We start from the raw sequence: 14,869 nt of genomic DNA on the forward strand, positions 1-14,869 counted from the left end.
ACTCAGATTTCTGCTGTGATCTGAACCAGCTGATGTCAGTGTGTAGAAACCTGAAGTGAACTTTGAAAAAGTCTGGTTACACTTTTTAGATTAAAAGCTACAAAAAATGTACTTTGACTAAATGGTTTTTTTTTAAAAAAAAACAAAATTTATTAAGGAACAAAGAAGCTCTTCTAATCAATCTACATCTATGGTTGTGCCAAATACGGCATACTCTGAAGGAATGTTAATGGCAAAAATAAAAATAGCAATCTGCAAATAATGCCAAATATTTCTCCCATCATAAACACAGTTAAAGTAAGAACACATCAAGAATGACACCCTTATTTGCAAATAGACTTTATTTTCAAAAGCATTTTATCCAAGATAGCCTCTTAAATCAGACAACCACACTTTAATCCAATCTTCAAAATAAAAAAAAACACATAAAAATTCTGCTATGTACATTTTTATTCACATTAGAGTGTAAGCATTACAATACATACGCTTGATGTAAATATAAAATGCTACAGTGACCAGAGAGATTTAAGGCCCATCATTTAGAACCGTCTAAAAATGTGTAGCCATGGTTGTATTGGAACAGATGTATTAACAAGTGTAAAAAGTATTTGAATTAGTCATTTACAAATGAATCCAATGTAAAAGTAAAATTTGAGGAAATATAAATTTAAAGTAAACATGATCTGAAAGTCTATTAACCATATGTAAAAAGAAAGAAAACTTCCTCCTACAGATCCCTTAAAAATACTAGTTAATCCAAGTCTCTCGTCACCAACTCAAGTTTTTCACATCAATCGTGGGTCAAAACATCTACATTAGATTGGGTTCAACTCAAACTGTCAGTTTATTCTTCACTATGTCGCCAAGTAAAAGAAGTGAACAGGCTTTAAGAGTCACTTACTAGAAGTGTTAAATGTGTGCTTTCACATGTTACACAAGGAAACGGACTCCTTAACAGGTAATGTGCAGGAACAGGAACATTTCACACGACATTCCAGGCTGGACTGTGTCCTTTTTAAAATATATACATAAAAAATATAACTAACTCCCTGTCAAAACAGAAATGTGCACAATGTACAAGCAAGGTGGCAGCACTTTGGTGTTGGCTTGTTTGAGAATGAAGAATAAATTGGCTTTCAATATCAAGAGGCCTATTTCCTCCCCAACAAACTCATTGTCCGACTAATTTGAGCTTTAAACTAGGCATGGGCCAATTACCGACATCAATGTGAAATGAAAACAACAAAAATACAATTTATGGTCCTTTTGATGAAATGCCAGAAAATGTGCCACGGTGACCACAGTTTTTACCAACCAGTTAGAGTGCCAGTGCTAAAAGCTGTAACAAGCATGTATACTTGAAGATTCCAACCAAATCTGGCTAGCAATGTCATACATTTTTAAACATCAGCAGGAATTTTCCAGTAAAAATAAAATCAACTGGATCATGTTTAACAAGTTTATTTTACATTTTGTGTACAAATCAAGAATTTTTTTTATTTTTATTATTTTTTTTACAAAGGTCATTTCTGGAAACGGCATTCCAACCCATGCCTATTTTAAACAAGAACATTCACCATGCTGCACCTCGTTTCCAAGCACTGGCTCAGACATTTGACGTTCGATTTAGGAGTGGTCAGTGTATAGCACACGAAGACGACCAGAACTGAACAGCAAACTGATGGAATACCACAGAGAATCCCCACACGGACAGTGTAATAGTTTGGTCTTGTCTAAAACTGTAACTACTTCAATCCCACTAGCACTACTGACCTATCGTACGGGTGCAACCATGCTTCCTGCACGACGTTATGAACATGGAATGTTCAAATTCCTGGAAGCAGCTAACCATGGAAAAAAAAAGAAAGAAAAACATACAAGTGCCAACAAAAGTATGAAATCTACACCAAATTGAAAAGGCGATCCAGTGACACCCAACTTGTCAGAATTAAACATGTGACGTCTTCCTACAAGACGCTGTTTGCAAACACAACAGCCCTCGTTTAGCTGCTCAGCAGTGACCACATGGCTACTCTGGTGTAGCATCCATGTATGTACAGTACGAGGCGACATAAGGGTGAAAACAGAGTCAGGAGGAAAGGGGTGAGGGGTGAAACTCGTATCACATGAGATTCAAAACGGAGTCGTCCCGTATCTATTTCTTGGAACACAAAACCGCCTTTGTGTCATGTGTTTTTTTTCTACCTCCTCCTTCTAACCCTCAAGGCTCTCCATGTCTGCCAGTATTATTATAATCCAATGAGAAAAAAAAGAATCCCAGCCTATCAGGTGCCTGCTCCATATCTGTTTTGTAGGAGACTTTGTTTTGTCTCTGTAACAGCTTCTACAGTGAAGTACAGAGTACAGCATGTACTAATGCCCACATCCCAGATGGTATTGGTACAAAAATGACTAAATAAGAACCATTTAGTCACATGGGCTTCACATTATAACAGGTCCTTCATTTTAACCCACAAGGTACATTTTCCTTTAGAAAAAAGGACAATGGGAACCAAAAGGGAATTTCAACACAGTCCTCTAGAGGGCACCCTGCAGTCATCATATGAGGGTGCAGGGGGGGAGAAAGCGTGAGGAAGAAAAGGGAGATTACTAAGTTTTATTCAGGTAATGTCAGAGCAGCTGTCTCTGGTTTCATCTTGAAGTACTGGTTGAAGCGCAGCTTTGCATATCTTCAGGTAGAAAAGAGAGAAAAGAGCACGGTCAGCAATGAGATGGAACAAAATGCTCTCTGCTAGAGATGTGTGCTTCAGCAGAAATGGCAGAAAAGTTCTGCTGAATACGGCAAAACAGTAATAGTAATAATAATAATAGTTAAGCACAAGTGTAAGCACACTAGCTTGTTGTAGGATAGAAACATACCCAAGGAAGTCAAAGTCGATGGTGGAGAACTTGGATTGAATCAGAGCCCAGAGTCCCCAGAAGAAATGAGACGCCTGGACACAAAGATTGTAATAAAAGAAAATAATCAACATTACTAAAGGTTATTTTGAATTATTGGACACAATAAGCAAGCCAGCTAACATGTCCTCTCAGAAAACAAGTAGTTAGCAGTCTTTCAATCATAACAAAAACAGCCAGGAAGGATTTACTGCACTCATCTTAATTTTTAGCAACGAGGAAGCTTCCAATGAGATAAAGAAATGTTGACGTTTTACCTAAAAGGTACACTGCAACAAAAAAAAAACACAGACTAAAAGCGTCAGTTACTTCATAGTAATGTTCCACAGCCATTTTTACAGGAACGACGGCATGTTTGTTTTGCAAAGCACTTCTTAGAAGATTTCACCACACTCAACCCTGAGAGCTCAGTCAAAAAACAAAGGAGGTTGACCATGAGGTAATAACAGATTACCAGTCTGACAAGTTTAGATACTGAACAGGAAGAGAATCTAACACTGAAGAGATGGCAGCAACAAGTTTTGATATGGTCTGTCAGTTGAAGCAAAACGCCTGTGTTGCTCAAAAGCTAATTTAAACTATAGTTGGGCTCTAAGAACCTGGATGATTTGTTGAACAAGTGAAAGAGGCAGTTACCCGCTTTGTCAATCAGTAAGGCCATTTTTCAAACTTAGCTGTACTGTGACGCATTTATTAATGCCAAACACTTACCAAGGCGAACTTGTTGACTTGGACGTACAGGATCTCCACCTCTGTGTCAGTGACCGCACCATCCTGGCCCTTGTGCTCCTTGTAGGCCTCCAGGTATGAGCGCAGCCACTGTAGCTGAAAGGCCCGCCCCGGGTAGTGACTATAGTCCACTTCATTCAGGCCTAAGACATTAAAAGATGGCCAATAATTTAAAAACTTCAACAGCAAAAATGAAAGATTTCACATTTTGTGGATTTGTACTCACCAGCAAACTCATTGAAATGATTCCCAATATCATAGGCTTGGTAATTGTACCCTGCATACTCGTAGTCAATGAACTTTACACTGCCTGGAGACAGAAGGCGCATTGTTTAGACAGTGATGCCGGACATGCAAATGCAATGATTATGTTGTTTCCCTTTAATAACTCAGAATTGTCAAAGCTCTATGTTTTAGTCAGCTAAATGGACAAGCTGTCTAGGCAGCCAATTACAGGGGCGAGAAGTAAGAGTTTGCATTTTGAGGCGTAGATAGAAACTAGAGGAAGGCAGAAAGATGTGTACTCAAACTAAAAAGCCCCTTCCAGTAAGTTTAAGAAATGTAGGCTTTAAATTCATATTTTATTTATGGAGAACAGGGAAGCTTAAAAAAAAAAAAAGAAAGAAAAGCTTCCACATTTTCACTCACACTAGAATTTATCATAGTAAGACTTACTTATAGTAAGGCTACTTGTTTCTTTGGTTTGAAATGAAAACATGCAGATGCACAAAGAAAAAGGTGGCTGGGATACATTAGAGGTGAAAATGTGCGAGGCACGGTGCAACGCTTGTAAAAGTCTGCTGGGAAGAGGGCAAATCGACTTTCCAGTGAGTATTTGTTTTGGATACATGCACAGGATAAGGAGGAAACTGGCCAGACAAAACTTTTTGGAAAGGCATGGAAAAACGGAAAAAAAAGAGATGGAAACAGAAGTAGAAGGTGAAAGGTTAAAGCACAAAGAAACAAAAACACAGAAGGGCAGAGAGTCTGTAGCAAGACAGCAACACACCAAGAGTTATAATCCATCTCATTTGTAAAACGAGAATTATAAAATATCTTCATCAGATCTTTGTATATGCAGATTTAAGTCGGTGTGGAGTATGGATGCAAACAATTAACCATCTTGTTGATTAATGGTTTATTAGATTAAAATTAGTTAGTTTGGTTACATTTGATAAAATATGTCCAAGTTTAATAATGTGAGAAAAACACGATTCTATGTTTATTCAATCAGTATTTAACACAGCTGACACAAAAATGGTTAAAATATGATGTGCTTTTTTCAAAATTCAACACATTATAAAAATTGCAGCCCTTAATAATTCAGTACATTATGAAATGCAATATGCAATATCTTTATTGCATAAACATTTTGCCTAACATTTGAATATCTGACTTGTCCTCTTCAAGTTACATGGAATATTACAGAGCCTGACTGCAGATATGCAGCAGGCAACTTGAGGTCATCAACAACTTTACTGGAAACATAAAAACTAAGTTGTATGAGCTTTTAGCCGACAGTGGATCGGAGGATGCTTTTTGTACTTAAAACGGCGCTAATGCAGGTACATGGATTGTGCGTGGGAATTAAGTGCCAGCCGTTTGAAACAGAACAATAAAAGCCACAAGCTGACCAGCACGTAAGCAAACGTAAACAGTCTGCCACAGCGATTGTCTCGATTGATAAGTTCTGCTCTGGAATGCGGTTTCATCTCCGTACGGGTTGGAGCTGGAAGCTGGCAGACAAGATCTGATCCAGCACCCGGCTGCTACATCCATATGTTCTGACTGGTATAATGGAAAAATCTGCAGACGTTATGTGAGGAAGTACACGTCATGTTTTGAATCCGTTGTGAGGCTTGGACGTTAAAAAAACAAAACAAAACAAAACTTGTTACTCAACCGTTTTGTTCATCTAAATAACATACATTTTGGGTGAGGTCACTGAAACTATGACTTAATAGGTGTTTTGTATGGAATGACGTTTCCAGTTGCAAAATACATCAACCCGAATGTCTTTTCTCTAGATGATAATCTGGATTTGAAATGTCAAATTTCATTGTTCTGTTAGTGTAGTTTTTGTTTTTAAACATGTAAAAGAAACTTTCAAAAATGTGTTGCTGCCTTGGTGCTTTTTTTTTTAAACCACTGACAATGTGAAGCATCAGCATTAACAGACAAACAAAGGAGGAAGTAGTCAGTCATGAGGCGGTTTATCTCAAAATCCAAACCCTTACTTTGACAGGCCCGCTGATACAGAAATAACCCCCACCCCCGAAATTCTGTTTCCGAGTAGCAACCTAGTAGTTTTACTTTTTAAACGTTCATCAATTCCTTAAACCTGACATATAGGAAAAATATTTTTTCTCAGGTTGGACTAGAGAGAAAGACACTTTGAGGTGGGTTACCAGCCGGCGTGTAGGTCCTAGCGGGACACAACTGAACACCTCCGGGCAGTGGCTATAGCCCCCCTGTGCAGCAGATGAAAAGGTTTGGGCAAACATCTTTCACACATGCTCACACTCACACATTTGTCTTTTAACCATTCTCTCACAGTTTCCAAACATCAGGGCCTGCTGCTGCAAAAAAAAAAAAAAAAAAAAAAAATCCCATCTCCTCTTTTACAGTAAGTCTCTTCCCTCTACAGTTTCAGTCACCCGCCACTCCCCCTCCCAGTGCTCTGCACCTATTGGCTCAGCAAAGGTCCAATGGTGTAAGACCTCTGCTGCTTCTGCATGTGACAGGATCTTTGAGAGGCCTGCTCATGGGTTTCAATCTACTTTTTGAATAACACGAGAAGTGGAAAGACAAAGAAATACTCAGCATGTGACTTGGTTTTTTGAGACGAAAGGTAAGCATTATTTTTGGGCAACACTAAAAACTAAATGACTTTACACTTCCGCCTTGGGTTGTTTTTTGGTTTTATTCATACAGGAAGTGACACCTTCTTCTGTATCAATTTTGTCCAACAAGTTCCTTTAATTCAGCAGAAAAAAAAATGCACAAGAAGCAGCTTGGCAGCAAACTTGTTGTCGTACCTAATCAAATAAAAGCTTCAACTACAGTGACTTGAAAACGTTTGTCTCTTGACCTTGAACCAGATCAAAGTAGCAAACATTTACTTAGGGAAAGGAAAAAGGATAAATGGTTCTCAAGACTTAGAGAAAAAAATAACAATGGAAAGTGTGGCGTGTGTTTGTACTTAGCCCACTTGAGTTGATACTTTATAGAATCACCTTTCAACACAATACGTCTACCAGCTTAGTGCTTAGATATTTTTTTTTTTGGTGTTTCTTTGGAGAAAAAAAAAAGAAATAAAGCTCAAAAAAGGATGAAAAGTGTCCAATTACAGTAATTTCAAAGTTTGGCAAATGAGTCTCAGTTTAATTTAGTTCTGGACTTTGACTAGGCCATTTCATGTTACCATTCGGTCACTAATGGTCTCCAACAAATTCCTTAAGAGAAAAAAAATGATACACAAGTGACTTCTCAAGAAATTTATGAAGGAAACCAATCTCACTGGATTTTACTAGAGGGGCTGAATACAAAGGTACACCATATTTTTCTGATTTCTATGTAAAAAAAAATAAAAAAACAAAAACAAAAATGGTAGAGGAACTACGTATCCTTTTTCTTTTACTTTTAAATGATGTACTACTTTGAGTTAGTATAAACCATAAAATCCCATTAAAATATATTCAAGTTTTTTGGTTTTTATGTTACAAGAAGTTCAAGAGGTAAGAAAAAGTTAAACTAAATTAAAATTATTTGAAATGATGAAGATAAACATAGAATAATTAAGGCTGCAGGCTTGCGTGTCGAGTGTGTTCAAGTTTATTTTTGCGTTTGTATTTTAAGATATCTGGTGATCTGGGATGGGTCAAAAGTATTTTTCCTACAAAGATTTCTGACTAATTTGCCAACAGCACCTGAACTTGTTTAACCAACACCGTGACACGTGATACAAGATTGTGCAAGAGAAAGCACCTACATAGATTTCATGCCTACTGACCCATGAGTTCAAGAAAGGATTCCTTTAAGATCGTATTGGGCAATTGTACACGTAACGGATATTCCTGTGTGTAAAGGTGTGACAGAGAGCTGGGACATGTTCAGGAAACACTGATTGCTATCTCGGCTGAATCCATCTGTGCTGCAGGTGAGCGTGTCGACTAAACAATGTGTAGTACAGCTCCTTTTAAACTGTCTTCACGTAAGCATGTTTCAGCCTATAAAAATATAAGTTATTTTACGTTACTCATGTCGATTACACCCATGTCAGGACCAGAACCAACACTTTCCACAAGTCACACACTGTCAAACTTTCCAGAATAAATACTTGTTGAATTGATCTTCCTCAAAATGTATTATATAATCAGCAGATTCACTCATTTATTATAAGTTTTGCTTGACTGAACAGTGAGAATTTATCAACATACTGTGGTTTAAGGTTTGGGTTTGGTCTTGTCTGTAGATATAATATCAGGAAAACAAATCAGAATATCACACCATCATATTTTTTGTAACCATTTAGTCATCCCTGTGATTAAAACACTGATACTTTAGATGTTTATCTTGATATTAAGATGTCATGTGAAAAACTGACTGCTGATACGCATGTATGTGGCTCCCACTGCTGCCATGAACTCATCCCGATTAGCCTGAGCAATGGGCACACTACGTGAGGGTCCCTCACAGTGCTGGTTAGTCTCTCTCCACTGCCTCCCCAAAGGGCAGGGCGGCCCAGCAGCAGCAGCGGCAGTCAAAGCCTCCGCCGTCACTCCTGGGGGAGAAAAGCTAGACACAAGGAGCTGTGAGAATTTCCTCCCCCCACCCCCGCCACGTCGCAAATAGACGAGGGGGCCGACAGCTCGCACATCCTCCTTCACCCCACCTACCGGACTATGCTCTTCCGTTTACCTATTGTGTTTTATTGTTATCGTCGACAACAAAGTAGAACAGTTTCACTGGCTAGCCAGGAAGATGCTGCTTTGTGTAAAAGTAGGACAGCAAAGTGGTAACATTACAGCCTCTGGAGAATAAACTCAAATACTTAGTATGCAAACTCATTTAATGTTATTGTTCCAACTTCAGTAAAAGCAGCACAGAATTAGAACTTTGACATAAAAAATGACTAAATTAAAAAAAATGTAAACTCTTAAAATTTAGCTAATTTGCAATAAATGAAAATTCTAAAGTATTGCACATATTAAGTTGGGCTGAATCTTACCTTTATATGAAGTAGAAACTATGGCAGAACAAGGAACGGGAATGTCTAATCTGATCTAATTCTATGTTTGCAGGTGAACACAAACACTTCCAAGCAGTGTGCAGGAGATTACATCCCCTGAATGCATCCCTGCCCAATACAAAGACTCACACCAGCAACCAGTCACACAGAAACGTCGGAGACTGCACGTCTGTGACTCATACTCACCTTCCCTCTGGTTATAAATGATGTTTTTGCAAAGCAGGTCGTTGTGGCAAAGAACTACAGGAGAGCCAAGCACAGACAAGCTCTGCTGCAGCCACAGCAGCTCTTTGCGGAGGGACTGAGGGCCGGGGACCTCCAGGTTCAACCTGGAAGGAGCCAAAAGGTCCACACTGAGCCATGCCGATGTGTTAAGCAAGAAAATAGGCTGGTTTATGACAAGAACTAGTTAAGTTTGTTTTTTTGCCTTTGCATAAAAATCCCATCTATCAGAGACAAATGAACACATGACACCTCCCAGGTGAGGAAAAGCATAAGTGACTATCTCATTATGACTTCATGTTCTGCTTGCAATTTGGGTTCCTGGGAAGGCTGTGGCTGGTACACAGAATTTAGCAACCCAACAGAAACAGGACGTCCGTAGCTCATTGTTTCCTAAGGCGTTAACAACTACCAAAACCAGTTCTTAACATATTTTACTACCAATGCAATGCAGACTAGATCATATTTTCCATTAACGCCACTAGATGCAGCATTTTTCAAGAAGAAGTGAATTTTTAAATCATTTTAAGAGTTAAGAGTCAAGCACTCACCTGTCATGATCCTTGAAGCACTTGGAAATGAGCGTAAAGTACTTGCCCATCTTCAGCCACAGGTCAGAGCGGGGAACCCAGCCATTGTGGGCGTGGATGGCATGGTACTTGGCCAGCTGTCTCGCAATAAGCCTGCATGGCAAGGGAATCAAATATCAATACGAAAAGATGTCTTTGTAAACCAATATCACCAAAGATATGCCCCATACTGCTAAACAGCTTACAGATGTGTAAATACAGATTTGAGTTGGAAATGTCATTTTAATTTGAACATGGAAAAATTAGAGCAAAGAACCAAGGTTGTATTTTGTTTGCTTTATTACCAACAGCAATATGACACAAGGCATCAAAAAGAGAAATTATAAAATAATCAGCTCTTACAGTAGGCGGCTTTCTAGTCCATACAGATCAAGCATTTGTAATCGCATCAACCAACTTTGGTTCCTGTATTATTCTTCCTTCATTAGACACCAGCTGCCTTTCCATTACAAATGTACACAAAACTTTTTCTATATTCCACTGATGTTGAAAAACTCAATTTTGCAATCGCAATTAAAATCACATATGAAGAACTTTGTTCATAAGTCATTGAAAAACATGCCACGCCGTCATCGTCTAACTACTTCATGTCGTCTTCTTCGTCTTTTCCGCCAGCAGTAACATCTGGCATTGATCACCACTTATGCGATGTAAAAAACAAAAAATAGTCTTTCCATCACACTTTTCTAAAAGCACTAAAAAAAACAAATCACCTCATTCTAGTGCAAAAACTATCAAAAATCATGAGATATTTCAAACTTGCTGTGTTTCTGTTAAGCAAATTTCTTTTTGTAATTCCAATTTGCTCAATTACATGGTCAATGGAAATGCAGAACATCGAAGGTGATTCTCATGATCGACTTATCAGATGAAAAAACAAAACAAAAATTGGCACCATATTTCACTGGAGCTTAAAAAGAAAGTATGAAGATAAAAATTAAAAATGTAACTTAGCACTTTTACCGTTTTGATTGCATATTTGGATTTTTGTACCAGTTTGTCTTCTTCCCTTACCTGAAAACAGCTTGGCTACGGATGTGCTCCGGTTCCAAGGCGGTTCCTTGCAGAAATTCGTAGCAGAGGCCATTGTTGAAGGTGCAGTAAAGGCGGGGGGCACAGCGGTGAGCATGCAGCACTCTGAAACTTTTAATCTCGTTGTCCCGGTCGACCAGCAGCTCCGTTTTGTTGCCATAAATGCGGACCAGGACCACATCCTGCATGACTGCCCCCACATAGCAGCCAAGCAGCTTGTTGGTTATTCCATCGGTGAAAAACTGCAGAGACAAACAACATTACCTGCAGTTAAATGTAGGGCCATGGACGTGACTTTGAGTACCACCCTTTATACTTCTTGCATTATTTTAACTCCAGTTGACAGACCTGTGTTTAAAAACAACTCATTAGGGCAGAAGCATTACTATAAAACTAGCTTCATTTGGTTCTACTTTGGTAAACATTATAGGCACGCTGCAGCGGTTGCAATTGAGAAGCAAGGATTATAGCAGTGGATCAGATATCAAGGGCTTTGATTCCTTTACAGTCCATTTCATTTATGGTGGGTTTTATTTAATGTTTTTGATCTTTTTATTATTATTATTATTACTATTAATTTTAGATATTTAAAATATTTTCTAATTCCAATGTTACATGTCCTTTAAAAATATATATATTTATTATTATTTGATAGGGTAAACTTGCGTTATTATGCGATCATTGCTTTATATTGCTTGAAAGTGGTCTCAAAAGCAAAACTATTACCGTTTATCCCAATAATTTCTGGGACAATTTATCGTTGAGTAAAATACGTTATTGTGACAGGTCTATTTATTTCATAAAGTATAGTTTAGCTAAAAGTTGCCTACATACAGAAGAAATAAAATTAATGTGGAAGTATTCATAAAAATTTTGAAAACCTTCCATTTTTATGTTTAATCTGTTAAACATTAGCAGAGAAGTGACCAACTTGACAGTGATCTGCTGTGGCCACAAACACAGAAACCTGCTTAGCTATTGAATTTTGTTTGTACTTCCATAGAATGAATTGCTCTGTTTTTTTTAAATCAAAAAATATATTCAAATGTAAAGCATCTAGTTGTAAATAGGTCAACTACAAAAAAGGCAAATGAATGAAGTGCTGAAGGATTTAACCATTAAGCTGAGAGCAGGTCGGGATGTGGTAAACATTAATAAAGTAAAGCAGGGTGAAACAGAAGGGTGACTTTGTTTGACCAATTTAAATTGACCTATCGGCACAACAAAGCTGGAAATTTACTGGGGGGCAAACAAAGGGGGATCTGAGCTTTCTACACAACAGTCAGACTGTTTACTCTGACTTGGACTGACGGAGAATGAGAGGATTGCGTGGAATTTTATTTTTAAGGACCGACTGGTATTTGCTGAACCCTCCACTTTGCCTCGTTGATGAGTACAGGGAAAGGCAGTGGGGCATGTGATCCTCCATCCTGGTTGTGTTTACAAAGCTGAGCCACACCCCCCGGGTTATCACAGGAGAGGAAATTTTTTTTTCTGCTCTGCTTGGACTAATTTACGTGTGACTCACAGCATTTATCTGTGCCGATGGCGTGAGTCAAGTACTGTTTGACTTTAGGACATCTGTAATCTTAAAGGATTAGATTATGTGAATTATTCAAATCATAAATGCAAACGTCTGAGAGTCAAGCTCACGCGGTCGTCGATGTTTCTTCCAGAAGTTTCCAAAGCTGCTTTATGAAATCCTTCTGATCTCTTAGCTCCAATTATTGGCTTGCCTAACTTCACAACCTAATAAGTAGTGGTGCTTCATGATATGGGAGACATACGGTGGGGGGAGTTATCCAAGATTCAAACCAAACAAGTTTTCTATGCTTTTCCGTGGGAAAAAGCACCTCTGCTGTGAGGCAGTGTAGATAAATAATAATAAAAAAGTCTAAAAGTCTATTTCAAATATGTAAATGATACATAGATTCCCAATTATTACAACATATGTCACAACAGCAAATAAAACTTTATTACTTTAAAACTATATATGAGAAAACAAATGGGGGGGGGGGGGACAAAACTAAGTGTCAATATTAAAATCCCCATTTTTCCATATTTATAATGAACTACATATCCGTTGTTCTTAACCTTTTATTTTCTTCTCTTTTTGGGGGGGACGGGGTTTAGGGGAGTATGGCCTCGCCCTGGGCGCCAGTCGTGATAGAAACACCACTGCTAACAAATGTACATAGTTATGCCAAGCTTTCGGTAAAAACTGCTCCATACATAAGCAGTTATGTTACCTTAACAAATGAAATGGAGATGCAAGCAGAGTTTTACAGCCAATAAAAAGCCAAACCAAAATACTCTGTTCTAGATGCTAACCGCAAAGTTAAAATATTCATGATAAAAGGGTCACCTTCTATATCTGCATCTATCTATAAGTTTATTCACCACTTTTGGATGCTATGAAATGTAACTCAGTTGGAATATAGCATATATTTGTCCTTTCAGCGCCTTGCAATGATATTATAATCCCTCAGTTTCATCTGACGTCAGCCTGTGACATTTATTTAAATGGGACACCTAGCTAGCTAACTCGAAGATAGCAAAAAAAAAAAAAAAAAAAAAAAAAACCCTCACATTTCGTTTTAGAGCGTGCCAAAATGCAGTCCACTAAACAAAGTAATTTAAAAAAACGTCTTCTAAAAAAAAAAACGACATAAATACTACCTTCATTTTAATTTCGGACGGCTTCCAGCTCGGTCTGAGCTCCTTCATTAGCTGCAATGCACCGGGTCGGTAGTCGTTCTCATCGACCGTCACATCTATTTTGGGCACAGCGGGAGCCTCGTCTGGGACGTGAATGTAGTCGGCCATGGCGAAGACAGTGTTTCACGAGATATCTCACAGGGCGAAGTAAGCAGTGCTAGAAATGGCAACACGGTGCGCAACGTATGAAACAGAGTAAGTGGCTGCGGGTATATATTCCTGGTGCAGTCGCTGTATGGCAACGCCTCTCAGAAGGAACCACCCATCTGTGAGGGGGAAAAAAGTTCCCCCTGACGCTAGCAATACGTAACTCCATCGACTCAATAGAGTCGCTTGCTTATATCATCAGCGTGCACCGCTGGCGGAGCTTAAAGCAGTACACATAATGTTTTAACCTTAACTTTACAAATATATGATTTACTACATTTCTAATAACTAAAAAATTCAAAGACATAAATTAATGAAACTTAATGAAGACTTAAAATGTAAAACTTTCCATAATTCTCTAATTATTGGTTTCTCAATGGTAGACAAGGGTCCAAGGCGAATAAACACAAACGTGACTGATAACGTCCAGAACCGTATCAGTCACATTATGTACACGTCACATCCGTAATAAATAACTCATTTAATATACATTGAGGCATTTAACGTGATATTTCAGCCGTACTTGACAATAATAAACAATAGTATTAATATGAATTTTCTATGGTATTAAGTAACCTTCAAGAGAGGAAGAACAAAACCAAGCAGGGCAGCTGAAGGGCAAATATACAAAGGACCTCAGTTAGAAATAAGGACACTCAAATTTTTTCCTTAAATGAGTAAGTCATAAAAAAAAATCTGAACTGTATTGATGGTTCCTTGATAAAAAGAATAATAATAATAATAAGAAGAAAACAACACAAAACAAAACAGTATTTAACTCTTATATGCAAACAAACCCTAAAAAATCAGCCTTATATTCCCTGACTTTTCCCAAAGAAAAACTACTTGGGTTCTTTTGTTCATGAGGGCTCCCCATGCCCAAAAGCTATCGAGACGCATGCCAAACACTATAGTATTAACTACATACATTGATAAATCAGGCCCCCATTCAGAAAAAAGAAATCCACCAGACAACAAAATGAGATGCTTCACATTTAAGGCAAATTGACTACTTTACATATAAGTCTATAGTCTTTTCCCTGTGAGATGCTTTCAAAGGTGATCAACTTTAATCACAAATGAATTGGTGTGTTTGGTTTATTGTTATATGATGCAGTACTACATCCGATTGTGAAAATATCAACAAAAAAGCTACTTTTTAGATTTCAAAACACAGAATCTCTGCCGACAAAGGCATTGAGTTAAGCTAATGGAGAAAACCTTGCTTTTCCTACTTTCCAAACAAAAACTTTGATGCATT

At 38.1% G+C, this 14,869-nt stretch overlaps 1 protein-coding gene across 1 annotated transcript; it reads right to left on the reverse strand.

The window, feature by feature from the left end:
• Positions 1-323: 323 nt before the first annotated feature.
• Positions 324-13,718, reverse strand: etnk1 (ethanolamine kinase 1). Its single transcript, XM_015006588.2, has 8 exons — positions 13,423-13,718; positions 10,726-10,985; positions 9,673-9,804; positions 9,086-9,228; positions 3,875-3,958; positions 3,631-3,791; positions 2,881-2,954; positions 324-2,690 (listed from the first exon to the last, which is right to left on the reverse strand). The coding sequence occupies exons 1-8, from the start codon at positions 13,567-13,569 to the stop codon at positions 2,618-2,620; spliced, it is 1,074 nt and encodes a 357-aa protein (XP_014862074.1). The 5' UTR covers positions 13,570-13,718; the 3' UTR covers positions 324-2,617.
• Between the last annotated feature and the right edge of the window lie 1,151 nt (positions 13,719-14,869).

Source organism: Poecilia mexicana, unplaced genomic scaffold (genome assembly GCF_051168715.1).
Source record: "Poecilia mexicana isolate PSO_F unplaced genomic scaffold, ASM5116871v1 scaffold_23, whole genome shotgun sequence".
NCBI classification, from domain to species: domain Eukaryota; kingdom Metazoa; phylum Chordata; class Actinopteri; order Cyprinodontiformes; family Poeciliidae; genus Poecilia; species Poecilia mexicana.

Bases quoted from the DNA above. Each gene is read 5' to 3' on its own strand.
- etnk1 (XM_015006588.2), bottom strand. From the start codon at position 13,569: ATGGCCGACTACATTCACGTCCCAGACGAGGCTCCCGCTGTGCCCAAA. The intron at 9,229-9,672 runs GTGAGTGCTTGA...GGCTCCTTCCAG, and splicing joins TGCTTCAAGGATCATGACAG to GTTGAACCTGGAGGTCCCCG. The intron at 2,955-3,630 runs GTAAGTGTTTGG...CTTTGTGTCCAG, and splicing joins AAGTCAACAAGTTCGCCTTG to GCGTCTCATTTCTTCTGGGG.